This window comes from Balaenoptera physalus, assembly GCF_965194825.1.
Source record: "Balaenoptera physalus genome assembly, chromosome: 1".
Taxonomy (NCBI): Eukaryota; Metazoa; Chordata; class Mammalia; order Artiodactyla; family Balaenopteridae; genus Balaenoptera; species Balaenoptera physalus.
In genome coordinates, this window is record NC_138882.1 from 161,924,721 (window position 1) to 161,951,407 (window position 26,687).

Here is a 26,687-nt window from a genome sequence, read left to right on the forward strand (position 1 = left end):
CCCCCTGGCAAGGCAAGATTCTGGTGGTGAGCAGTTAGGTCATGCTGAGGCTAGGGCATTGGCTTAGGAAAGCTTTGGGGTGGGCATGGGCTTTTTAAGTTGAGTTTTCAAAGGACTCGACGGGAGAAGGCGTTTCCATTTATACCACTGCTCTGAGCCAGGCATGGAAGCTAGATTAGCATGGGCCCGGGGTGAGGTTGAAGCCAAAGAAGTGACGGTTTGCTAGTTAAGAGCCAAGCACCAGCAATCCCTGGAGTTAGGATGAGTGGTGGTGTCCCGACCTGATTGTGGAAACAGGCTCAGAGAGGCTACCAGTGGGCAGACCAACGACACTGGTGAAAGTGGACTTGAAGCTGCGGTTTGTCTCACTCAGGAAGGGGAGAGATCCCCACCAATCCCACGATGCTGCTCAGGACCCCTCACTACTTCTAACTTAACCCATACAACACTGTCAGGAAAACCTATTTATAACCATTTTACCGATGGGAAACTGAGGCTCAGAAAGATTAACTTGCCTTAATTAAGTTCTCCTAGGTAGTGGAGGATCTGGGATCATTCAGTCTGGCCTGACTCCAAAGCCCATTTCCTTTTGCTCCACCCAGGGATAGTGCCTACCCATCCTGTGTGTGTGTGTGTGTGTGACTTGGAGGAGCTCTGCTTTTTCATCAGTGCCTCTGAAAGACTGTAGTAGGGGGCATGGTTAGATCTGGTCACTTTGTGCTGATTCAGGCTCAGCTAAAGTGCACCTTTGTGCTGATCAAATGAAAAAAAGATCATAAAGATGCATGTTTCATTCTTAAGCCTTTACCATGTTACAGTGTGTTAAGGGCTGCTGTTTATAGATGTGCCCTTACCAGACAAAGCAGTCCTGGAAGAACCATGTAAGCATCAGTTAGCATTCATAGAAGGGTTGACTGCATCAAAATGCCCTAGGATCACAGAACTATCTTGAAAGCTTCAAGCTGGGAGGGGCCTTTGAAATCATCTAGTATTATAAAACACCCACATTTTGCTGTTGAGAACATTGAGACCCAGAGAGGGAAGTGACTTGCTCAAAGTCATACATTAGTTAGGGGAAATTTGGGGGAAGGGGAGGAGTGAGAAAGTCATCTTCCTGGCAGGAATTTAAAATTCCTCACACATTGTCTTGATCTACACAAGAACATGATGCTGTAGTAGTTACTGTAGTTATTGCTCCGGCTTACAGAAAAGCAAACTGCTTTAGAGAGGTAAGGCACAAGGCAGCAGCCTCCTGAATGCATTCGATTAAAGCATGGGAATTTAATTATACACACTTGGCCAAAAAGAGAAAGAATGGAAATCTTAATGTGATAGTATCTACCTGTGATGAACGTGTGCCCCTCAGTGAGTACAAGTTGGAAGATTCAAACCTGAGACCATAACTGATGTCTACTTCCAGGTACCTCTCTGCCTGAGCATCTCACCACTGAGTGTCATTCCAGTGGGTAAAGATACACATTCTGTACAACATTGCACTTGGATGCAAGCCAGCTACTTCAAAGACAGACTGTAACCAAGAATTAGGAAAAATGGCCATGTTGGGCTTATTGAGATGGTGTGTTTTTCCCCAGTGTGGTGCCTAAAGGATGCCTAAATCCTTCCTAAAGGATTTTCCAGAGGATTTTGGACTTACCTCCCTGTGTCTCTCCCTCACATGATAAGCAGCCTCCCTGTGTCTCTGCCTTACATGATAAGCAACTAGTCAACATGTGCAAAGCACACATTTGGTAAGTGCACCAGAGCCGGAGTCTAAGCCCAGGTCAAGGCTGCTTCGACCCAGCTCTCAAGCTGTGCCTTCAGCAACGCTGACCCTGGAAGTCCAGAGTAGGACGGCCACCATGTATTCCTTGTTACTTCACATTACTTATTCCAAGTACTTGTGGGTTATCAGATTTCGCCTTCAAAACAACTGTGTGGTAGATAACTATTGTTGTCAACCTATTGCAAAGGAAAAATCTGAGCCACAAAGAGATTAAGTCACCTGCCCAGGGTCCTTCGCTCGTAAGTGGTAGAGGTAATAATAGCTGGAGCAGGAGAGCCGGGATTTCAAACCCAGGCCATCCAGCCCCAGTGTCTACACTCCAGTGCACTGTGCTGTCAGTCCCTTACAGGGCAAAGAACGGGGAGCCTTAGAACAAAGCCATGAGGCCGCAGTGAGCACCGGAGGCCGCCAGAGGGCGCAGGGCTGCCGGCTGTGTGCCTTTCCTTGTTTGGAAGGTTTCCTTTACCACAGGGGCTGTGTTCTCTTCCTCTGCAGCCCCCAGAGCTGGGAGCTCCTACAGACAGATAGGGACCCCAGTGGCCAGCCCTCAGACTCTGCTGCCGCATCAGAGCTTGCTGGAGGGAGCCAAGGAGCCCTCTAGTCCTCGGCGATAAACATACTGGGGGGGGGCCCACTGCAGAGTGGCCTCTGAGTCTGCTGCCTGGGCCCAGCCCTCCTGATGCCCACTGTCACCTACTCTGAGGTTCGGGTGGGGAAGGTCGCCCCACCATCAACCCCAGCTCTGAGTTTCCTGAGGCTCTGCATTCCTGGGACCAGTTGATGTCTTGTTTAGGCAAGCGTGGCCGGGCCTGCCACACACCTTGCCACGGGGCGTCTACCCTTGTCCTCCCAGCCCTGCCTCTGAGCCCGCACACACTCACACAGCGAGTCCCGGGGCCATCACAACATTATGATTATTGCCACTATTTGCCAGGCCCTGTGCCCAGTACTTGACAGCAGTTATCTGAGTTAGCACTCCCAGTTGCCTTGGAGGTTGGTGTCATTATCTTCCTTTTACTGCTGGACGTTGCCACTCAGAGAGGTGAAGTCATTTGCCCCAGGTCACCATCAGTGAGAGGTTGGCAAGGGGACGGGAACCCAGAGCTGCCTTACTCCGGTCTGCTCTTCCCACCGAGGCCTATGGCCTCTTCCACAGCACTCCCCAGTTGCCCTTGACCTCCCTCAGTGCCAGTCACCACACCCATCCCAACCCACCCTACCCTAGCACGGGGCCTGAGCTGACGTCACTGGGTGAAGGCCACCCCTCTCATGAGGCAGCCCCCAGAACGTCAGAGAGGCAACTTCCTGTCCCAGACAATGGCAATAAAGACGTCCAAGGGCACTTCCCACCCTTCCCATGCCTGAGTGACGTCCATAGGCAGAGGCCTTCCTGGGAACGGTCCTCTGGTTCCGTGTGAGAGCGTGTCAGTGCATGAGCTCTGTGACTGGGGTGGGGGGGTGTAGGTCCTATAAGTCAGGGTAACCGCGAGTGCTTGTGTGACTCCGACTGTGCTCATGAGGCCCTCCGTGTGTGTGAGCCAGACCTTGTATGTGTGTGCTTGTGTGTCTTGTGATTGTGTGCTCATGTGTCTGTGCCTGGGTATGTGATTGTGTCGCCTGCGTGATTGCGACTGTGTGCCTCATTGTGTCTGTGTGTGATCGTAAGCCGCAGACAGGAGAGAAGGCATTCTGCCCAGGGTAGGGAGGGCGGGATGGCTTCCCACTCAGGTTCTGTCTTCTTCCTCCCTTCCTAGCCTTGTTAGCCACTCGAGTCTTCCCCAGCAGCCCACGTCCCCGGAGACATTTGCCTGGGATAGAGCCGGGTTCCCAGGCACACTCAGGGTTAGGCCCTGCAAGTCCAATACAGATGAATTCTTCCCCTTTTCTCATCACATCCCTGGCCTGGGCGCTGTCACTGCTCCTCCCCACTGTGGCCCTTTGGACTGGATCCCAGATCTATCTATAACTGCTCCTGCCCCCAGGCAGCTCCTACCCTCCTCCTTGCGCCCCACAAAGTTTCCTGGCCAGACCGGAAGCTGGTCCATTGTGAGTTGCTGGCCTGTGGCTGATCGTGTTTTCTGCGGGCCTCAAAGGCCAAGAAAATACATGAGGCAATGGAAAGAACACGAACTCTGGAGTCAAAAGAACCTAAAGTTCCATCTGGGCAAGACGTTGCTCTCTCTGAGCCTCAGTCTCCTCATGTGTATAATGGGATTAAAGTGTTGATGAGACCGTCCATGAGAAGTCAGATGGAAGCAGCCAGCACGGGCCCTGGTACACTGTCAGTCCCAAGGACCCATCTGCCTTCCCTGTCTGCCCTCCTCCCTTGCTTCTCAAGAGCACATGCCAAGACCCATGGATTCCCCTGCACACCATCCTTCCAATCACCCCTGGCCCTCCCAGGGTACTGCTGGGGGTGGAACACACCCCTTCTCTCCTGGATCAGTGCAGCAGCCATACCTAGACAGTCCGCTCCCAACACCGAGGGCCATGATGATCTTTCTAAATCACAGCTCTTCTCATGGTCTTCCCCTAGCTTCCCACTGTCACCGGGTGAAGGGCAAAACGCCTTAGCCTGGTGTTTAAAGCCTCCTCTGGCTGCTCACCCACAGACCCTCTTGACACACTCTTTGCTTCAGCCCATCCCCCCCTTCCCCTGTGTGCTTCCTGTTGCCAGGCCTTTGCCATATAGCCCCCATCTCTGTGGGTCCAAATCCTCCCATTGATCAAATCCTCCCAGTTCAAATGCCACCTGGTCTGGCAAGCATCCCCAGACGCGGCCACGGGGGGACCTTTTCTCCCTGCGGAGCCCCAGGGAGTTTGTGCCCGTGTCCTATCCTCCCTCTAGCCTGTGGGCTCTGGGGCACATGGCAGGAGCACCAGGTGGGTCTCCCTCCTTCCCTGACAGCCTTCGGGTGTGATAGGTTGTTTCCGTGGCCGATGCCCAGGGCAGGCCAGGGGGCGGGGGGAGGAGGCCCTGCCGTGTGGGGAGCAGATGGTGAATGGAGCTCCCCCAGTGCCTTGTCCCGGCCAGGCCATGGGGATGTGAGATGACACTGCTGAGCAAACAACCAGACACACCCTCTGTCCACTCCCCAGCTGCCCCCCGGAGCATCACGGGAGAGATCCTGCCCACCCCAGCGCCTGGGGGAGGGGAGGGAGCCCTCCACCCCCACCTGGCCTTGGGCTCAAGCCAACAGGCTTCAGATTCCCACTCAGTCATCCACTTTCTCTGTGGCCCTGGGCACTCTCCCAGGAGCCTGGTTTCCTCCTCCGTACAACGGGTATCGCTGCCCTGTAAAACAGGGTCTGACTCAATGGTTGTGCCTTTCTTCTTCTCCTTCCCCAAAGGAGGAGGGGGTCTGGGGCTAGGAAGACAGGACAGGAGGTATGAACCGAAAAAAAGTTTAAGCTTTTCTTTGGCACTTGTGAGAACTGGCCTCTGTTCTGGAATTTACAGCTTTGTGACTGCAGCTGGTGCCAAGTCCACCTGGCAATGAGTCTGAAAAGTTGTGCCTTCCTCTAGGCTGAGCTAGCCCCACACTTGTGTCTGTGCTTCCCTCTCTGTTGGCTGGGTGCCCTCGTGCAGAGCGCCACCAGTGAAACTGTGCCCGGAGCTTCTGTCCGCACCCTTGGGAAAGTCATGGTTTCTTACCCTCTCTGGGCCTCTGAGCTTCAGCGTGCCCACCTATAAAAGGGGGTTCTGTAGCGATTTCTTACGTATTCCCAGAGCTATTGGGAGGTTCACATACATCGTGATGCCTTCCTCAGGCAGTTCTGGGCTCTCAGAAGAACCTCCAGGACATGTTTGCAAGCAGGAGGCGGAGGCTGTAAAATGTGGGCCACACCCTCTTCATGGTCACACAGATCAACATGGGAGTCTTCAGACTCCCACCTGGGCTCTGTTCAGGCCTTTCGTCCTAGGGTCAGCTGAGGCCTCCAGCCTGCAGGGAAGCAGAGCCAGGCTTGGGAGGGCTGGGCCTCAGTGGACCCAACTTTAACAGGCACACTGGAACCATGACGAGGTCACCCAAACACAAGAGTTCAACAATCTCTAGGCCAAAAGGAACGGCATCAGCATCCTCACAAAGAACAGAGGGCAGCCTGACAGCAGGGGAAACCCAGGCAGCTGCCAGCAGTGGGTGGCTGGGCTGCAGGGCTGGCTCTGGTTTTCACAACTGTAAAGCACGTAGCCTAGAGCGAGTGCCTGATAAACGTTCGCTGCTATTATTAATGTTATGATTATTACTACCACAGCCTTCCTGGTCTCCTGAGAGATCAGGGGTACCCACTAAGTGCCAGGCCTTGTATGGGTACTGGGGCCACGATGGAGCAAGACACAGGCTCTGCTCTCAGAAGCTCGTAGGAAAGTGGGCAGGACAGATAGTTTGGTAGGTTTTATAAGGGGAAAGTATAGGAGGCTGGTGGAGATGGTCTTAACACAGGCTTGCTGGGGCTGGAAGTCAAGTGAGGAAAGTTTTCTAGGCAACCCAAAACACAGTGTAGTTGTTATTGTCTCCATTTTTCTGATGCAAAAACTGAGGTTCAGAAAGGGCACACAGCTGTTCACTGATGGAGCTGGGACTCTAACCCAGGGCTGCCTGGCTCCAAAGCTGGAGCTTTTCCACCTACAGCACCCCAGGTATGGGCCCCTTCTTCCTGGCCCACTCCTAGGGAGTCTTTCGGGATCCTGGGCAAAGGGTGAGCAGGGGCCTGACCATGATGGGCCTTGAATGCCCGGCCAGGGAGTCTGGGCTTCCTTCTGAAGGTTTTGGGGCAGCCACTGATGGCTTTTCAGGTGGGGAGGCAGGTAGAGGTGGCATGGCCTGGGAGGCTATGGAGGTGTGAGAGTTTGCCGGAAGAGGTGGCCTTGGATGTGAGGCGCCCAAACAACCCAGACCCACTCGCCACCCGTAAGAAATGATGAGGGGTGTTGGGGTGCTGGGGAACCAAGGCCACAGGATTCAGGTGGGGGCCCGGGGCGATCCAGAACCCCAGGCTTCCAAGAGGACCCCAAGATCCAGCAGCTTCGATGCAGGAGAGGAGGGAGGGGGTCTGAACTCACACCTGGCCCCAGGCTGGGCCAGGGAATTGGCAGGGGAGGGAGGGGTGTTGGTTCCCATTTCCCAGGGGAGATGTCAGAGGTAGGGTTGGGTAGGGCAGGGCCCAAAGTGCTGAGGCCTAGGAGCCGTTTCCTCTTTCCCACAGTGTGGAGCTACATCACTCCCACACACCCACTCCACCCCAGCCTTGCAGCAGGTAAGCCCCGGCTAAGGGGTTATGGGAGAAAGAGGCTTCAGGAACCAGAGGCCCCTCCCTTTACCCCCAATCCCACTGTAACTTAGGAGGGGAAAGACTGAAAAGCCAAAGGGAGCCAGAAACAGGGCTCCTGCAGCCCACAGCGGCCACGCCGAACCCCATCCTTCATGTTAAACCAAATCCCAGTGCAGCCCGAGCCCCGTACTTTACCCCAGATCCAGCCCCAGTCATAAACCTGACCCCACCCACACCTCCAACTTACAGTGCAGACTCAGCTCCCACCTTAACCCTACCACAGAACCCTAAGCTAACCCCAAACCAACCTCCGTGTCAGCTACAATCTCCACATCGACCCACTCCTAGCTGCACCCCTGATTCCAAGCCTAACCCTGACACTTACCCCACGCCCGAGCTCAGCTCCATCCTGACCCTGACCCAAACCCCAATCTGAGTCCTAACTTGAACTCCTATCACTATCTGCTACTTCATCTTGCCCTAATGTAACTCCAGTCCCAGTTGGTAACCTAAGACTGATCTTAACCCAGCTTTCACCCTAACCCAGCTCAAGTCCACCCAACCCCAATTCCAACCCCAGACCAGCCTCAGCTGCACTCCTGATCTCTACCTGTGCTCACCACCATCCCAATCACAATACATTCTACCCTTATGTGTATCTCTAGCCTCACCTTCAACCCAAACTCCATCCATAACCCTAAGGTACCCTATCCCATCCCTAACCCTCTGCTGGGGCTCATTCCCGCCCAGCTCTCAGCTAGCAGCGGCCACCATGTGGCTGGACTGGACATGTAGATTTCAGCATACACACACACACACCTCGCATGTACTAACACACTTCAACTTACACACATTCCTCAGTGTACACACACACACTAGAAAAGGGAGGGAATCTTAGTCTGGTTCTGAGGACTAGCCTGAGAGGGCAGGTTGACCAAGTGTTTCCTGCCCCTCCCTTGGGCTGAACCCCTTTGAAGGTCCCTCCAATTTCCCCTGCAGTGACTCTCCCCATCCAGGGATTCCCACCCCCATCCCTTTCTTTGGAGCCATCCAGGCTTGCAGCCAGATTGGTTTGTAGATTAGAACAAAGCAGCTCCCAGGGCTTCCCTTCCTCCGTGTCCTGGAGGCTCTGCTCACAAAAGAATACAATGAACACACACTATGCGGGGTACAGTCCTCATGGGGGTCAGAGTCTAGAGGGGCAGAGACACACACCCAAGTAATCCAACTCAACAATATCCCCAGTAGGGGAATGTATCTGGTTCTGTGAGAACAAAGAGAGGTTATTTAGCTGAGGATGCAGCAGGGGTTATTGGATCTGGGCCTTAAAGTTTAAGTAGGAGTTCACCTAGTGACAAGGAAGGAAAAGCCTTCCAGGCAGATGGAGTAGCATATTCAAAGGCAAGGGTGCTGGGAGAGCTGAGCCTGGCAGGAAAGGCCAGGGTGGGGGAGATTAGGCTGAGTTAGCTGGGGGAAGCAGAGCAGAAAGAGGAGGGACACGGTGTGGGCGGGGGATGGGGGGATGGTTAGAGGGGCAAGGGAATCAGGAGGGAGTGGGGAGAGCACATCCGAGGATGATCTGAGGCTGCAGGACAGGCAGGACAGCAGGCCCAGCACCGGATGAGAACAGGCTATGGCTCAGATGGGCAGGTGGTCTCCAGAGGGGCCAACGGGTGCCAGAAGCTGTTGTGGCTGTTGATCAAAGTAATAATAACGGAAGGATCTTTTACTGAGTGCTTTCTGTATGCCAGGCATTGAGGTAAGCATTTTTATAACCTCATTTAATTCTCAAAATAACCCTACGAGGTACGTATTATTATATTGGTCCCCAGAGAGGATACAAGGGGTCCTGATGTTCAGAGAGGGAAACAATTTGTCCAGATTCACACACATAGGAATGGGGCAGTAGGTGGGATTCGAACCAGGCCTGTGGATGGCAGAGCTGAGTCCTTCCTCAAAGTCACAGTGGCCAAACCTAATGCCTGCCTTGGTAATCTCATTTCTTTTTTTTTTTTTTTAATTATTTATTTATTTATTTATTTTTGGCTGTGTTGGGTCTTTGTTTCTGTGCGAGGGCTTTTCTCTAGTTGCGGCAGGTGGGGGCCACTCTTCATCGCGGTGCGCGGGCCTCTCACTGTCACGGCCTCTCTTGTTGCGGACCACAGGCTCCAGACGCGCAGGCTCAGTAGTTGTGGCTCACGGACCTCGTTGCTCCACGGCATGTGGGATTTTCCCAGACCAGGGCTCCAACCCGTGTCCTCTGCATTGGCAGGCGGATTCTTTTTTTTTTTTTTTTTTTTAAATAAAGCCCATTTTTTTTTTTTAAATTTTATTTATTTATTTATGGCTGTGTTGGGTCTTCGTTTCTGTGCGAGGGCTTTCCCTAGTTGTGGCAAGTGGGGGCCGCTCTTCATCGCGGTGCGCGGGCCTCTCACTACCGCGGCCTCTATTGTTGCGGAGCACAGGCTCCAGACGCGCAGGCTCAGTAGTTGTGGCTCACGGGCCCAGCTGCTCTGCGGCATGTGGGATCCTCCCAGACCAGGGCTCGAACCCGTGTCCCCTGCATTCGCAGGCAGATTCTCAACCACTGCGCCACCAGGGAAGCCCCGGTAATCTCATTTCTTAACACTTGAAGCCCCCTGGCAACCTCCTCCTCCCCCCACGCTGAATTACTCACATTTCCTTGATTATTCCAGGCCTATTTCACCTCCCTGCTGTCTCACATGTAGTATCCTCTGCAAGAAATGGCCTTCTACCCTCAGCCCCTTCTCTAAGAAAATTTCCACCCATTCTCTAAAGCTCCTTTGGGAAAGCTTCTTGAACTGCCCCGCCCCTTGGCTGGTTGAATGGCCCCTCCATTCCTCATGCCCACCCACTCCCCTAATCACCCTGCATTGCCACTGGGCCTCCCTCTTTAAGGGCTGGGCTGGGTCTGCAGCCCCACCCTGGTGCATGGCCTGGCCCAGAGCCATCAGTGAGTGTGAGTGGTTGGTCCTGAATGCAGGACCCAGCCCAGCCGTGGGTTAAAGTGGGAGCCCAGGGAGGGGCTGGGGCTCTGACGGCCTCCCCCCGCGACTGCTTTCTTACCAGACAGGGCTGTCTTGAGCCTTATCTGATTAGGGTTAAGTTGACAAGCAAGCAGATGAGACACTGGCAAAGACTCCTGGGTTACTCAGTAACCCTGCCCTCTTTTAAAGTCCCACTGTTTTCCCCTGGCATCCAGAACAAAGCACTCTTCTCTCTTAGGCGCTGCTGCCATGAACACCCTCCTGCTCTCTGCACTGTGCCTCCTTGGGGCCTGGGCCGCCCTAGCAGGGGAAGTCACCGTGAAGGTAAGTTCTCTGTCCCTACTGTGGCCCAGCTGGCTCTCTATGTCCAGGGCCCAGGGCCTGTCCCCTGATAGAGCACCTCTCCGGGGATGGAGTGGGGGGTATGTCTAAGGCGTGGCTCTTCCCCAGGGACCCCCGTCTCAGTCCTGCCTCTTACGCCTTCCTCTTCAAACTTGGAGAAAGAACATCAGGTAGAGAAAAGAGAAACAATTTGGGAAAGGCAGGTGATTAGCCAATGTACAGAGTGCCTGCCATGACCAGGTTCCTCCAGTATGTCACTGCGACGCCAGGATCACCGTGGCAAGAGGGATTATTAGTCTCATTTTTCAGAGGAGTCAAATAGAGCCTCAGAGAGATTCTGTAACTGGGCATGGGCACATGGTTGGGAAGTGAAGGAGCTTGATTCAGTTCCAGACCTTCCTCCTCAGCCAAAGCCCTGGCCTGGGTCTCAGGAATCACCTGGGCAGCCTAGAGGTCCTGACGGAAGGGTGTGCCCATCGGTGTGGATGCTAGCCGTAGGCCGGCCTGGTACTCATCGGGGGCCCCATTCGATCACAGCCGGGCCCAGGGAGGCTTTTTACTGCTTCTCAAACATCAGCCAGGCAGCAGGCTGGAGCCGGGGGCCAGGGGATCAGCCCACGCTGCTCTCAGGCAGGGGTGAAGACAACTGGGGCACAGCCACGTGGATTCAGGATGCCTGAGCCTTGGTCCCAGCTCTGTGCCTCTCCCTGAAAATCAGCACAGTGGCTCCCACTAATAGGCACCTATTGTGTCCCTGCCGCTTCAAATCTGTCTTCTCCATTCCTCATATAACAGGCAGACCCTAGGATCCCAGAGTGTAATGACCTGTCCATGGTCGCAGAGCAAAACCAGGATTCAAGCCCAGTGTCTGGCTCTGAGCTCTGACCACCTCATATTGCCCCGCAGTGGAGCACCTGGCTCCCGCGTGCCGCAAACACTGTTTGAGTGCCACCGGGGCTGGAGAGGGGGCAGTCCTCGGGGAAGCGGCCAGGGAGCAGGCTGTAGCCTGGCCTCACACCCTGGACATGTCTCTCTCAGGATGGAAAGTTCTCCTTTTCTCTGGAGTCAGTGAAGAAGCTCAAGGACCTCCAGCAGCTCCAGGAGCCTGGGGGGCCTAGAAATACTGGTGGATCCCTCGTTCCCATCCTCTGCAGCTCCCCGAGGTTTCCCGAAGAACTCAAGCCTCTCTGCAAGGAGCCCAATGCCCAGGAGATCCTGGAGAGGCTCGGTGAGTAACCCCGTCTCTGAAGGGCGGGGCCCAGGAATTCCCTGATTGGTGGCACTTGAAAGAGAGATGTGTTCTGATTGGTGGGATTCCGAGGATGCGCTCTGCTCTGATTGGCGGGTTAAGCCCTCTGCTGTGCGTCCTGGTTTGTCTGGTCTCAGCTGTAACGCCTTTCTGGGTAGGCTCTCCGCCCTGATTGGCTGGCTTGCAGTACTTGTGTCCTGGTTTGGGGTGGAAAGTGCAGATGGTCCGAGAGGACAGGCCTGGGTGGCGGATGTTCAAACTCTGGCTCAAGGGAGGGCGGGAGCTTTGGGCAGAGGAAGCTGCTTTCACGCGGCCCCGTTTCTCCTGTCCAGAGGCCATTGCCGAGGATCCGAGCACGTGTGAGATCTGTGCCTACGCCGCCTGTGCTGGATGCTAGGACGGCGGGTGCTCACTACCTTCTGTCCCTCCCCCGCAGGCCGCTCTCCCTCCTCGCAACTCCACCTACCCAGAATGGAGGAGTGACGAGAGGGCAGCCTGGGGAGGCCCAGCCCCTGCCCCCGGTGCTTTCCAAGATCCACCCCCACCCACGGCTAATAAACCAGATTCCAGAGTCCTCCTGGTGATGCTTTCATTCCTTCTTTCATCCCACTTTATGGATGCCTACCCTGCCCTCGCCAGCTCAGGGTTTAGTGTGCTAAGTGCAAGAACCCTGCTCTTCCTGCTAAGCCAGCATCGGTACTGCCCCCCACTCACAGACACCGAGGAGACTTGAATCCAACGACCACCAATGGAGGAGGGGGAACTTCTGCTTTTCTTTCATGATCCCTAAGCCACATGTGAGCTCCTGTACTGGTTTGGATGACCAACACAAGCACTGAGGGGCTATGAGATCAGCCTCTGGCTGGAGAGTGTTCAAGGGGCCTCAGAATCTGGCCCCGTCCTGACCACTTCAGCACTGCCTCCTGCCCTCTCCCCAGGGCCCACACCACAAGCCATTGTTCTCACTATGTCCTCTGCTCCTCTCACCCCTGCTCACCCCTGATCTCTTGGGAGATCCCTCCTCCCAAGGTTGCAGGGGTGCTTGATGAGATGGCTGGTGGGGTAGAATTATCTAATGCTCCTACTCTGGAGCCAAACTCTCTCGGTGTCAGTCCAGGCACTGCTTGTTACCAGCTGTGTGACTTCGGGCAGGTTACTTAGCCTGTTCTCTCCCCTACTTCATAGGGGTGAGTGAAGATTAAATGAGGTAACACAGGGAAAACATTTAGAGCTCCACCGGGCCCAGCGTGAGTGAGCACTGTGCTGATGCTATTATTATTATTATTATTATTATTATTATTATTATTTCTGTCTAGATGGCTCTGCCTTGTGCCTGGCACATAGCAGGTGCTCACTCAGTGGCAGTTCCCATTATTGCCTCCTTCCCAGGCAGGTGGGAGACGAGGCCAGATGGTGAGTGGGCTCAGTTTAGACTTGAGAGTTGGTACTGGGGAGGCACAGAAGGGTAAGGGGCACTGTAGGAGCAGCGCTGCAATGTCCCTCTGGCTTGGTGGGCATGGAGAGCCTGCAGGATGCAGGGCAGGGAGGAAGCTCTGGCCTCGCTGGGGAGAGAGGATGGGGACGGGGAGGGAGGCAGTGATGATAGAGGGATGAGAAGGGCCCAGAGAGACGCAGGAGGCATTGCAAAGGCGCCTAGCCAGACTTGCCTGCGGGGGGGAGGACAGGAAGGAGCCAGAGCTCCGAGGGGTGTGGCCTGGGAGGCTGGGAGGTTACAGGATGATTGAGCACAACTGGGCAGGCAGGAGGGGCAGCTGGTCTGGGGGAATCCACCATGGCCTTGGCCCTGGGAGCTGAGTTCAGAGGGTGTGGCCCCTTTGTACCTGGCTTTTCTCCTCTCTGGCTGCCCGGGACAGAGGCCGGGGAGGAAGCCACCCTGTGGAAAGCCCTTCTCCCAGGAATTCCCAGTCTGGCTCTTGGCCTTTAGTAGAGCACTGAGGGCCCCTGGGGGAATGCGGTGGCTGCAGGGCATCCTCCCTTGGGTGTCATTAGCTGCAGCTGGGCCTGGAGTCACAGGGAGGCGGTAACATGATGGTTCAGAGCATAGACTCTGGCCCAGACTTCCGGGGAAGAAGCCTGCTTTGCCACTTTGCTGAGCCTGTGACCCTGGACTAATTAGTTCTCTCTGCACCTGATCTCCTCATTCATAAAGGTAATACGAATGGTACCTGCTTCACTGAACTGTTGTGAGGACTCGGTGAGTTAATACCTACAAAGAATTTAGAACAGTACCTAGGGTATAGCAAATGCTCAATAGATGCTGGTATTATTAATATTCCTTAGGGCCACCAGGATGGAGAGAGGGAAGGAAGGCCTTCCATATGGAGCTGGCCGGGCAGTTCCGGGGAGCCCAAGAAGGAGGGTAAAGGTGAACTCAGGCAGGCCCGGGGGCAGAATCAGCCCCGAAGGGGCACCATGTGGTTCCTCCCTCCACCCCCTCCACCGCAGTCCCACCTACGGGAGGGAGCCCCCCGTCCTCCCCCCAGACCCATCAGGAGCACAGAAGCTCTGGCTCTGCAGCTGGGCCAGGCCTTGAGCTCAGCTTGGGGGGTCAGATGGATCTGGGTGCTCTGTGGCTTCCCAGCCCTGTGATCACGGGCGACTCATTTCCACCCAGAGCCTCACTCCTTCGATATGAAATAGAGCAACTCCTCAGGCGAGGAAACCAGGAAAATACCTGACTCAGGAGTCCAACCCACCCAGCTTCCTAGGCAGCTCTGCCTATGGCTCCTGGGGATGAACAAATGGACACCTGACTCTATGTGTAGGTGGGGAATCTTTATTCAGCAGCAGGGCTGCCTCAGGGGCCAAACTCTCCTCCAACCGTGGGTCCAACTGCTTTGTGCCAGATCCAGCTGCTCGGGCCCTGCAGGGCGGGGTGGGGGGCGGGGATGACCGTGGTGGCGGGGACCCCTAGAGCCTGGATGGGGGTGGGTGCTGTGAAGGCAGTGGGCTGGGGGGGGCACGGTGTCCAGGGTGGGCTCAGGGCACCCAGGCCATCTTAGCTGCAGCCAGTACAGGCAACATTCACGCACAGCTCGCAGTCGTCAGCAGCGATGTTCCCTGGGCAGAGGAGAAAACTGGTCAGCTGAACCTGAACCTGAAACATCTGTGGTCCAAGGAGCCACTGACCAGGCAGCCAGAGAAGGCCTGCTTCTGAGAGGGTTTGAGGCAGGGGCCTGGCATCCTTCTCATAGATTAAGAGCAAGAAAGTTTAGAAGAAGCGTGAGCAGCTTGGGCTCAAGTCCCAGGTTCTGTCCTCCTAGCAGTGCCTGGGCAAGTCACTTAAACTCTGTGCCTGAGTTTTCCTGCCTGCTCGACTGTATCAGCCTGACAGAGGGGTTGTGAGGAGAGCTTGCAGGCAAAGGGATTGACCCAGGGCCTGGCACTTAGTAGGTGCTCAATAAATACTAGCTACTAGAGATTATCATACTAAGTGAAGTAAGTCAGAGAAAGACAAATATCCTATGCTATCACTCATGTGGAATCTAATTTTAAAAAGTTACAAATAAACTTGTTCACAAAACAGAAACAGACTTAACAGATGTCGAAAACAAACTTGTGGTTACCAAATGGGAAGAGTGGAGGGGGAGGGATAAATCAGGAGCTTGGGATGAACATACACACACTACTATATATAAGGTAGATAACCAACAAGGACCTACTGTATAGCACAGGGAACTCTATTCAATATTCTGTGATAACCTATATGAGAAAAGAATCTAAAAAAGAATGAAAAGATGTGTATGTATAACTGAATCACTTGGCTGTACACCTGAAACTAACACAATATTGTAAATCAATGATACTCCGATAAAATCAAAAGAAAAAAAGAAAAAAAAAATACTAGCCAGTTGCCGCATTCTCCTGGCCAGCTGTTTCATCCCTCACATTTCAGCTTAGATGTCACCCTGTCTTGGAAACCTTTCAGATCCCGTTATGTAACAAGGAAGAGCCAAATCTGACTACATGTTGGATCTGTTGTTTCTTTTACTCTATCCTTTGCTTTCCGCTGCTTTTGTTCACTAAAAGGATACTGTCTATACATAATGGCCTGCCTTGGGGAACCCTGCCCCTTTGCCTGAATGTTAAACCAAAGTGCTATTGTTCAGGGACGCATCCTGACCCTGTCCACCCTGTGGATGGCTGCAAGAAAGAAGAAATTAACACATCCCCTCCCAGAGGCTGGCCATTCCAAGGGACATTTGCAAAACGTATGGCCTTTTTACTTTACTTCCTCATCTCCTCCCCTTCTCTGTTCTATAAAAGAAACTGGCACCCAAACCCCGATATGATGGTTTTTTGGAGACCTTAGTCTGCCATCATCTCGGTCTGCTGGCTTTCCAAATAAAGTTGTATTCCATGCCTCAACACCTCGTCTCTGATTTATTGGCCTGTCATGCGGTTGGACTCAGTAACACTTATGCCACCGTGGACGTGAGCCATCTCTCTCCCATGTCCCCACTGTGCCTCCCCCATCATCCCACTGCATTGCAGTCATTTTTGTGGGTCCGTTTCCTGTGTCCCCTTCCCCCCAGTCTGTGTAGTCTTGGAGGTAGGCTGATCACCCCGTCCAGGTTGCCGGGGACTGAAGGAGTTCCTGGCATGCCTGATTTCAGTGCCCAAACTGGGTAGGCCAGGGGCTTGAGTTTCTTGAATCTCCCTGTTCTCAGCCACTGGGTGTTTAACAGAAACCACAAGAGGTAGAGGAGCTGGGGTGTGGGAAGGAGAGAGAATGAGGGGCAGGAGGCTTGCCAGGGGCGGGGGGACTCACTCAAGGCCTGGAAAATGCTGTCTGCTTCCCCGGAGGCACAGATGGGCTGGAGGTCCAGTGGCAGGGCCGGGTGGTGGCACACGGAGGGCTGGGGGCTCTGGGTTTGCAGGCCAGGGCTGGGCACCCATTGCCCCTCCAATTTATTCAGCTTCTTCACTGATTCCAGTTGGACCTGGAAGCCTTGGTACTGGGGGAGGAGGGAGAGGAGATGGGAGGGCATCAAAACCTGAGCAGGAAGGGGGTGGAACACTGCCAGGAGACCAGGGTTCCTCAGGCCCCCCAGAGCGTCCCTGTTCTCACGGAGTGGGAAAGTCAAGGTCATACTCGGAAGACTGCCTGCGTGGAAGGTGGTGCCTGGCACTTCACACCCCCGTGTCACAGGCTAACTGGGAGATGAGGTCGAGCAGGGCCGTGGAGCACATTGGTTCAAGGCGTGGGCTTTGGAGGCCAGGGGACTTCGGTTCAAATCCTAGCTCTTCCCGACTGGCTGACCATCTCTTCCCCACTCTGAGCCTCATCTGACAAATGGACATAATCAAACTCCACTGCTCTCTGGTGCCTGGTACCCAGGGCACCCTCAATAACTGCATGATTGCCCTTGAACTGACATGGCAAAATGATGGCAATGCCTAGTCTAGCCAGCTGGGCTCCAAAGCCAAGGCTGCAGGGGGAAGCTGACACCGCTCCCCAGGATTTCCTTATTCCTTCCCAAGGAGGCCCCGCCCAGAGTCAGGAATGTGCCACCCAGGAGCCCAGCGGCATCCTGCCACACCCACAGGCAGGCCCTGTTTCCAGAAGACTCCTTCTGTCTCACAGCTGCCCTGGAAGGAGACCCAGATTCCCTGCTGTCTTCTCTCTGGGCCTTTGTATATGCTGTGCCCTCTGTCTGGAGCAGTCGGTGACCTCTGTGCCTGGCTACCTCCTGCCCATCCTGCAATGTCAGCTCGAGTTACCGGCCGGGGCAACTTTTCCTGGTGACCCTCCACCCTCCTCCCCATACATGGGTGAATACAGAGAGTTGTGGGAGCATAAAAGAAGTCTCCCTGCCCTCTGGGCTCTTCAAGGGCAGGGATCACGTCTTCCACATCTGATCTCTGACTGAGAGGGACATTTGAGGAGAGAAATGCTGAATGACCATAATTTATTGTTATTATCATCACCGTCATAGCCACCATTGGCACCCCAGCTGCTCCCCCCCACCAGCTGTGTCCCTGGGCTGTGATTGGGTGTTGGGCTGAGCCCTGGGTCCTCAGCTATCCTCAGTGAATTGCCCAGCCTTCCCTCTCCATCCCAGCCTCTCACCATGGGGACCTTCAGGACAAACCTGGATGTAGACTGACTGTGCGCCCTGCAGCAGTACCAGGAAAACCGCAGCAACCCCACACAGCAGCAGCCCTGACACCACCCTGCGAGCCATCTCGTTCCCTCTGTGTCTCGCCACCGTCCACCAGGCTCCCACTTGCTTCCCCAGCTGGCAGCTCTTTATAGGCCGGGTTCCAGCTCCCTGGTCACTCATTAACTGGCCAGCCAGGGTGGGGTTGACAGCTGGCTGGCATCCTGACAAGCCCAGAGCCCATTCCCGGGAAAGGGGTTGGAGATGATAGAGGTAAGGAGGCCCAGAGCACAACGGAACATGATGCAGTGTTAAGCGCCTGCCTTGTGCGCAAGACAGCGAGCGAGTGGGGTGAGAGGGAGGCCATTTCACAGACAGGGAAAGTGAGGCTCCAGAGGTAAAGTGCCTTGTCCCAGGTGACAGAGCTAGTCGATAGCAGAGCAGGTCCTCAGGCATCTGACCCAGCTCAGCCTAGGGTTCTTTCTCAGGTCAAAAGGTGCAGACAGACAGGTTGGTCCAGGGCAAGGTGGGCAGATACAAGGCTGACCTCAGAGTTCTCCATGCCCTCAGACCCATGCCTCTCCCACTCCCCTCTCACCAGTTCTATTTAAGAACCATCGTTCTGATCAGTCCCTGCCCAGGCCCTCAACCTGTCTCTGCCTGCCATTTCCCATGGTGATGGGTACACTCAGGCCAGGTATTGTCCATCTCATCTGTCGGTGCCTTTCAGAAGCCAGTAGCCTACCCCAGTATGGAGGAAAGCGCACCTGCCTTGGAGACAGATTGACCTGGGTTCAAAACCTGATCCTGCTGCATCTGCGTGATCTTGGCAAGTCACATCGACTCTGACTGAGCCTTAGTTTTCTCTTCCATCAAATGGGCATAGTGATAGAATCCACCACAAGAGGTTGCTGTGAGAGTGATGGGGCTGGGCCCGCCTGAGCTCGTCCTCATCTGGGGGTGACTCGTGCTGTCACAGGTCCCTTAATTTCACAGTTGCCATTCGGGGCAGTGCATGACCTATGACCTCCGTGATTGAAGGTTGGGTCAGGGAGAAGTGGGCAAAGTCTGCAAGGGCGTCATCACCACTGCCAGCCCAGGCAGCTGTCAACAGCATCCATCCCAGGGCTCTGCTCTGCCAGGCACAGAGCCTGGCATGCAGTAGGTGCCCCATGCATAACATTGAATCGAAGCCCAGATAGCCCATCTGGCTCTCCAACCTGTGGCTAAAATCTGATGTCATTGTATTCCCTAAGGCTGATCCTCCTTGCACGAGCCTAATCCCATCTCGTGCTTTTGCTGCTGCTTTCCACCTGCCTGAAATGCTCATCTCCTTCCTTCTTTTCTTGGGGGATGAAATGAAAAAAGCTTGAGTGAACTTTGGTATTTCCTTTGTCTTGCTTTGAATATGGACTTTGACCTTTACTCTTATGAGTATGAAGAATTTAATAGACTTTCTTACGTGATTTCATATCTGTAAACTGAAATAACTGTCAGTAACAATAACTCTCTTTTCTCTAATATGCAGGCGCCATGCTGTTCTATGGGCATAATCCCATTCAATCTGATGGGACAGTGTAATAATTGTCTTCATTTTACAGATGAAATTCATTTTACAGGCCCAACAAGTTCAAGCACTGTGTGAGCAGCAGGTTTTCTCTCTGGAATTCTTGCCTCTGCTCAGCTTATGGTAGAAGGAACACAGGCCTTGGATGTAAGAAGATCTGGGTTCAAGCCCAGACTCCAGCACTTCTCACCTGTGTGACCTTGTGGGTGGCTTCTCCAAGCCTCCATTTCTTCATCAGTAAGTGGAGGAAGTAATGGACAACCTCACAGTGGCTATTGTGAGGAAAAACTGGACAGTCCCATCCCAAAGGAACCTGTGGCTCTTCCTTTCCCCAGCATGTGCCTGGCCTGTGGGGGCCACGTCGTGAGTGGTGGTTTCCCTGCCTCCTTCCCCATGCAGCCCTCCCTGACAGGCCCCATCTCTGAACCTGCAGATGGGACACTTCTGATCTTCGAATCCCCAGTCCTTGCTCTCTCCACCAGGCAAGCTCAGCCCCACTGGCCAGACACCAAGAGACAAGGAACAAGCCTGTAGGTTTGGAGGCCCCGGTAGCCATGACCTTCCCTCCTCTGTCTTTCGGCTCTGCCAGCCAGGGCCCATCATGTGTCACTCTTTCCCTGGGAACAAGGTGTGGCTTCCCTGTCTGCCTAATCTGACTCAGATTCATATCTCAACGCTGCTCTTCCTAATCTCTTCACCAATGACCTACCATCCATCACGCCACAGATGCACAGACACAAACCCTCGCTGCTGCCCCCGTTCAGCCAGTGTGTGTTGACGTTTCTCAGGGTGCTGCCTTCTTGAGGGACATGGGAAGTGACTGTCATGCCAGCCTTGACTCTGGTCTCTGTGTGGAAACCTCGAACACGGAGGAGAGTGGGTGGCACTTTGCCTCTGTGTGTATTTGGGCTGCTCCTCTCTCCGCACTGGACTCCCTGCCCAGTGCCCACTGGCACGGTACATCCCTGCCCCCAAACTGACCATTTCCCAGCAGCATTTGTCACACCTGACCACTCCATCTTTCTTGGAATAAAACACCTTCTCCACTTGGCTTCTGGGACACACGCTCTTCAGATTTTCTGCCAATTTCATTGACCCATCTTCTCAGTTTCCTTTGTTGTTTTTTTCTTCTCTTCTTGACCTCTAGAGCTTAGAATGCCCCAGGAGCTCCAGGGCTCAGTCCTTGGACCACTTTCCTCTGTCTATAGTCACCCCCTTGGAGATCTTATCCAGTCTCAAGGACTTTAGTGTCATCGGTACCCTGTTCACTCCCTAGCCTGATCTCTCCCCTCAGCTCCAGACTCATTTATCTACCTCCTCAGCATCTCCCAGAACAGGTGAGGGTACTACATTCACTCAGTTGCTCAGGCCAAAAATCTGGGGGGTCATCCTTGATGCCTCCCTTTGTTTTCATTGCCAAATTCAATTCATTAGCAAATCCAGTTGGCTCTACCTTCAAAATATCTCTAGACTCCAACCATGACTCATCATCTCCATTGCCACGGCCAAGGTCCAAGCTATCACCACGCATCACTGGTCTCGTGGATTCTTACAACACCCTTGTATTAGTCAGGATTCTCCAGAGAAACAGAACCAATCCTGTTATATATTTATATACATTCTGTCTATCTATCTTCTATCTCTGTCTAGATTTATTTTTTTATTAAATTTAATTAATTAATTAATTATTTAAACAATTTTTATTGGAGTATAGTTGATTTACAATTCTGTGTTAGTTTCAGTTGTACAGTGAAGTGAATCAGTTATATATATACATATATGCACTCTTTTTTAGATTCTTTTCCCATATAGGTCACTACAGAGTATTGAGGAGTTCCCTGTGCTATACAGCAGGTCCTTATTAGTTATCTATTTTATATATAGGAGTGTGTATATGTTAATCCCAATCTCCCAATTTATCCCTCCCACCCCCTTCCACCCCTGGTAACCGTACGTTTGTTTTCTACATCTGTAACTCTATTTCTGTTTTGTAGATAAGTTGTCTAGATTTATTTTAAAAGATTGGCTCATTCAATTGTTGGAGCTGGCAAGTTTGAAATCTGTAAGGCTGGTTGGCAGGCTGGAAATTCAGATGCAGTCATGAGTCTGAATTTTGCAGGACAAGCCAGCAGGTGGGAAACTCAGGCAGGGTTTCCATGTTGCAACCTTGAGGCAAAATTCCTTCTTCTTCTTCGGGAAACCTCAGTCTTTCTAAGGCCTTCAGCTGATTGAATGAAGCCCACACACATTATTCACTTAAACTCTACTGACTGTAAATATTAATCACATCTGAAAAAATATCTTCACAACAACATCTAGACTGCTGGTTGACCAAACAACTGGGCACCACAGCCTGGCCAAGAGAGGTCTCCAAACAGATCTCTCTGTATCCACTATTGCCTGTTTTCAGGCCTCCAGGCGGCAGCCAGAGTGAGCCTGTTAAAATTTAAGTCAGACCATGTCTCTCCTCTGCTCAAACCTACTAATGGCTTCCCACTTTACTCAGGGTAAAATTCAAAGGCTTCCACTGGCCTTCCAGGTCCCTTTGGCTCCCCTTCACATCTCTGAGCTCATCTCTAAAAATTCTGCCCTTCACTCTCTGGGTTCCAGCTACACCAACTTCCTTGCTGTCGCCCAAACTTGCCAAAAGTTGCTTACCTCGGGACTCTGCTCTTTACCCACGCACTTATATAACTCACCCCATCACTTCTTCCAGGTCTCTGCTCATATGCCACTTCCCCAAAGAGATCTTTCCTGACCATCCTACCTCAGAAAGCTTCCCCACCACTCCTGGTTCCCTTAACCTGCTTTCTTGTAGCACCTGTCATATACACACATTTCACTTCTTGCATTTCTTTCACTACTAGAATGCAAGGAATTGGTCTATTTGGTTCTTCCCAAACAATATATGGCACATAATTGGTGCTTAATAACTACCTTATGAGTTGAATAAATGAATATGAGTCAAATGTTAACTCCACCAACCACTAGATGTTTGGTGTTGGAAAATGTCCTACTTCTCTGAGCCTCATTCATCTTGTTTGGCATCTTCCTGCCATATGTAAGGGGCCTGGTGACTGTTCAAAAAATGTGAAGACATTTGTGAACTAGTGTTCCTAGTTGTGAAATCATTGTTTATCAAGAAACAAAATCCTTTTTGTGTCGTATGTGCATAGCAAACTCTAGGGTATATAATAATTGAATCCACATGTATTTATTGACGGCCTATTATGTTCCAAGCACCATTCTAGGCACAAGGGATACAGCAACCAACAAAACAGACAAAGCCACTGCCCACAGAGCAGTGCTGGTGGCTTGGAAATGGTGGGTGGGGGGGAGGTGTCAGAATAGGGATGGTGAGAAGAAGTTGGATTCTAGACATTCGTTGAAGTCAGAGCCCACAGGATTCTCTGTTCCCTTGGATGTGGAGGGTAAATGGGGAGGAGTCAAGGACAACTCAACGTTGTTCCACGTCAGATGGGGTTGCCACTTACCGAGATGGGAAGCAGGGATGAGCAAGTCAGGTGAGGGTCTGGAGAGTTCCGTTTGGACATGTTGAGTTTGAGATGCCTGCTTGACCTCTGAGTAGAGATATGGTATGGGCCACAGATATACATGTGTGGTCATCAAGGAGGATCTGATACTTAGAGTCTTGAAACTGGATTGAGAGAGTGACTGGTTGGAGAAGAGGCCAGTCCCAGGGCCGAGCTGCAACAGGGCCCTGCAGTATTTGGAGGTAAAGTAGAGCAGGAGGAACCGGCAAAGCTGATGGAGAAGGAGCAGTAGATGGAGCCCAAAGAGAGGGTTGTGTCTTCAAAGCCAAACGAAAAAGGTGTTTCAGGAACAACAGCATGCTCCCTGGGGTCAAGCGCTGGCTCAGCTCTGGTAAAGTGAAGACAGAACTGCCCCTGGATTTAGCTACATGGAAGTGGCTGGTGACCTTGACAGGATCAATTTCAGGAAAGCAGTGGATGTAAACCTGATTGGAGTGGGATCAAGAGAGAAGAGGAGGACAGGAAATAGACACAGTGAAATGGAGGTCTGGCTCTAGAGCTAGAGAACTTAACTTTCACTTTGAATTAAAGGGTAAAATGGAGAGATGACAAATTTAAAGAAAAATAGGTGTATTGGGTTTAACACATAAGCAGAGTTGATCTAGAAGACCCTGTATGGGGAATTGTATAAACTAAAGTGTGGTGGTTTTCCAGCAGCTTCCCTAATGAAATTTTGGCCCCTCCCTGAAGAAGTGGGTGACCTAGTGAATGGTTCTATTTTTGCTACGGCCAATGGGAGACTCAGAACCAAATCTGTACCCCAATATAAGTAACTACACTGAACCCCATTCAACCTATGACTTCCCTTTTGACTCAATTCCCCAGTCTACCCATATTGTACTGATCTTGACACACACACACACACACACACACACACAGCCCTTTCAGGTTGTATTCTCCCCAGCTCCAATTGTCTTTATGGACTGGGGTTTGGGTAGTGTTTAAACACAAATAAGTGGATCAGGGCTGTCCCCTGGTGTCAGGCAGGGAGCACTGCAGGCAGAGAAAGCCGAGCTGCCCTTGTCCTTAAGGCATCCTTCGCTGAGCCACCCCTTGAGAGTTAATGGATGAGGAGACACATACTCTCTGATTTGAGGGGCAGTGGAAAGCCTCTGTCCCCATGTCTCCTCCCAGGGGTGGAGGGTCCTGCCAATGTGACTGTGACAGTCTCCATAAGGGGAAGCGCATGAGGTCGTTAGGGAAAAGCCCCTGCTTGCTGGCTGGTGTCTGCGTCCTGTGGTCTCCAGGCAGTGGGTGCTGAGGTGAACAAGAAGACTGCAGTGGCGAGGGGAGGGAGGAGAAGGTGCAGCCCACAGGTGGGACTGGGGCTTGGGAGAGGCTAAGGGGCAGCCCGAGGCAGCGGTGAGCCGCAGCAAGGGGGGGGACACCTGGGCCTCCAGGGTCTGCTGTTGCCTGAGCTGCGCTGCTCTCTTGGGAGGAGATGGTGTGCCTCTGACCTTGGCTTTTGTCGGTGTGTTTCTGCCTTCCTCCCCCTGTGGTCAAAGGTGTGTGAGCACGTGTGTGCCTGCCTGCCTGCTGTGAGCACGTGTAGATATGCATGCACTTTGTGTCTATAGGTGAGTGTGTGTGCACACGTGTGGTAGGTGTGTGTGTGTGTGTGCATGCGTGTGTGAGAGCATGTGAACACAGGTAAGCTGTGTGCGTCTGTGTGGGCATCTGCACGTGTGAGTGTGGGTGGTGTGTGAATAGGTACGTGTAAGTGTGTGTAGGCATGTGCGTGTGAACATGTGCATGTTTGTGTCTGCGTGAGTGTGTAAGCGGGGGAGTGCGAGTGTGTGCCGGGCGCTGGAAGGGAGGCCTCTCTCTCCTGGATGTGGACAGAGGCCGGGTGGCCGCCAGGGTCCCTCTGAAGCAGGATTGGGCCCGGGCGCGGGGGCTCGGGGCTGAGAAGGTGGAGGCCGGGCCTGGGGGAGCAGCCTTCGCGCAGCTGCCTGGAAGCCGGGGGATTAACGGAGGACCCGGGAAGGCGTCCAGCCCAGGGCAGCCGGATCCGAATGTTCTCGCGTCTTCAACTCCCCCAGCACCCTCCGGCAGCCGCTCGGATGCTGTGGTTTTGGAGTCAGGCAGAGCCGAGGTCACACTGCTGTGGGCTCTCCAGCAAATCATTCCCTTCACTGAGTGTCAGTTCTCTCGATGGTGACATGGAATCAGCACACTGTGGCGGCGGAAGGGGGACGACGAGGGCACAGCAATGCCAGCGAGTGTTCACTGGGGACTGACGATGGGCCGGCCCTGATCTAAGGGCTCTACCAGCGCAAGCACGTGGCTTCCTCACATCCCCCTCGGTGGCAGAAAGCGTTCCTTTTACCGAGAACACCCGGGCAAGGGAGGTTTTCTAACTCTCCTGAGGACACACAGCTTGTAAGTGGCAGAGCTCCCGATCTGGTGTCATGAGCACTATACACCTGGCCTGTGTGAGCGGTAAGTGGATATAAGGCAGCCCTTGCAGTGCTGGGCACTTCGTAGACCCTCAGTAGCTGTCCCCTCGTCCCCACTACCCTCTGTCCCTCCTAGGAGTTAAAGGCAACAGTTGAGGGAGAGGGTGAGTCCTCTTCACATCCCCCATGAATGCTACCTCTCAGAAGTTCTGGGAGTCCTGGAATTTGCCAAAGAAATGACCTGGATGTTGGTTCATGTATCCCCACCACAGGCAATGTGACAGTAACAACAACATACTGCTATAGATGTATATACATAATGATTAGATGCAGTCCTTCATTCGGCCAACATTTATTGAGCTTCAGTTCTTTGCTGGGCACCAGGGCTCAGAAATGGATAAGACAGTCCCTGCCCTCAAAGGGCTCATGGTCCATGAGGACAGGTGAGGTCAGTGCCGTGTGACAGACACGGGGCGTGGGGAAACTCAGGAGGTGCCAGGAACCCCGAGGAGGCCCCACCTGCCTCCAACGCGGAAGCAGGGGCCCTTCCAGCCGTTTGCTTACATCTCATGCCCGGGATGCTCCTGCAGCCCTCTCCCATGTCCTGCCCCAGCACGCTTCCTCCAGGAAGCCAGCCCAGACCACAGTCCTTCCTCTTCTTCTTGGGAACTTCCACAGCCCTTGTGCCCCCTCCATGGAACCCAGCCCCTGCTACCTTAATTGTTTCCGGTTTGGGTGCAAGGGACCCATCTCCACAGTTAGGCTGCATCCCCTCCAGGACACAGCCTCCATCTCACATTCCTGAGAGATCCCAGTGCCCAGGTGGTCCCACACAAGCCCAGGACACACCATCTTTAGCGATGCTCCCGTTGGGGGTTCTTTGTTTGCAGCCCATGGGTTGAGCTGCTGAGGAAATCCTAACTGCTGAGTCAGGGACCCCCGCTTTGCCAAGCAGGATTGAGTTTCATTAAGTGGGGATGAAATACAAATTCCCCACAGCATTCATGGGATTGATGTCCAAGGTGCAGCTGCCATTTATGTTTTGAAATTTGCAGTTGGGGATCATTGTGAAACTTGATTGCTCTGTCTTGGGGACTTCTTAAAGTCCAACTCCCACAATAAGGCCAATCAGACTCAACCATCAAATGTCAAATAGGAGCTAATGAACCATTCACAGGCTGGGGAGAGAAATCAGGCAATCTCTTATTTCAGGATTATCCCTTCCAAATATTGAATCTGAACTGTAAGCAGAATTTGCTATAATTGTGTCCTCCTCCTCACGGGTGTGGAGGATCATTGGCATTCGCTTCGTGTCTCGGCTTTCCAGAGAGAGGCTTGACAAGCCAACCCGCCGCTTTCTAGAGGCACGGGATCCTGGGTACCGTT

At 53.2% G+C, this 26,687-nt stretch overlaps 2 protein-coding genes across 3 annotated transcripts; one reads left to right on the plus strand and one right to left on the minus strand.

Moving 5' to 3' along the window:
- Window positions 1-10,232: 10,232 nt before the first annotated feature.
- GUCA2A (guanylate cyclase activator 2A) lies at window positions 10,233-12,230 on the plus strand. 2 transcript variants are annotated; one of them, XM_082464499.1, is made up of 3 exons: window positions 10,233-10,389; window positions 11,446-11,635; window positions 12,093-12,230. In XM_082464499.1, exons 1-3 carry the CDS (start codon window positions 10,315-10,317, stop codon window positions 12,137-12,139), a joined length of 312 nt encoding a protein of 103 aa, XP_082320625.1. In that variant the 5' UTR covers window positions 10,233-10,314; the 3' UTR covers window positions 12,140-12,230. The 2 variants fall into 2 exon arrangements, with proteins under 2 accessions (XP_082320625.1, XP_082320624.1); XM_082464498.1 differs by having other exon boundaries at window positions 10,266-10,389; window positions 11,989-12,230.
- Window positions 12,231-14,437: 2,207 nt separating this feature from the next.
- On the minus strand, window positions 14,438-24,257 carry GUCA2B (guanylate cyclase activator 2B). Its single transcript, XM_082467494.1, has 3 exons — window positions 17,773-24,257; window positions 16,449-16,635; window positions 14,438-14,737 (listed from the first exon to the last, which is right to left on the minus strand). The coding sequence occupies exons 1-3, from the start codon at window positions 18,235-18,237 to the stop codon at window positions 14,676-14,678; spliced, it is 714 nt and encodes a 237-aa protein (XP_082323620.1). The 5' UTR covers window positions 18,238-24,257; the 3' UTR covers window positions 14,438-14,675.
- Window positions 24,258-26,687: the final 2,430 nt, after the last annotated feature.

Excerpts from the sequence above, each read along its gene's own strand:
- GUCA2A (XM_082464498.1), top strand. The coding sequence starts at position 10,315 with ATGAACACCCTCCTGCTCTCTGCACTGTGCCTCCTTGGGGCCTGGGCC. Across the intron at positions 10,390-11,445 it reads CAGGGGAAGTCACCGTGAAG|GATGGAAAGTTCTCCTTTTC; the intron begins GTAAGTTCTCTG and ends TGTCTCTCTCAG. Across the intron at positions 11,636-11,988 it reads GGAGATCCTGGAGAGGCTCG|AGGCCATTGCCGAGGATCCG; the intron begins GTGAGTAACCCC and ends TCTCCTGTCCAG.
- GUCA2B (XM_082467494.1), bottom strand. The coding sequence starts at position 18,237 with ATGCCTGAGGACCTGCTCTGCTATCGACTAGCTCTGTCACCTGGGACA. Across the intron at positions 16,636-17,772 it reads CACAGTCAGTCTACATCCAG|TACCAAGGCTTCCAGGTCCA; the intron begins GTTTGTCCTGAA and ends CTCCTCCCCCAG. Across the intron at positions 14,738-16,448 it reads CAGCATTTTCCAGGCCTTGA|GGAACATCGCTGCTGACGAC; the intron begins GTGAGTCCCCCC and ends TCCTCTGCCCAG.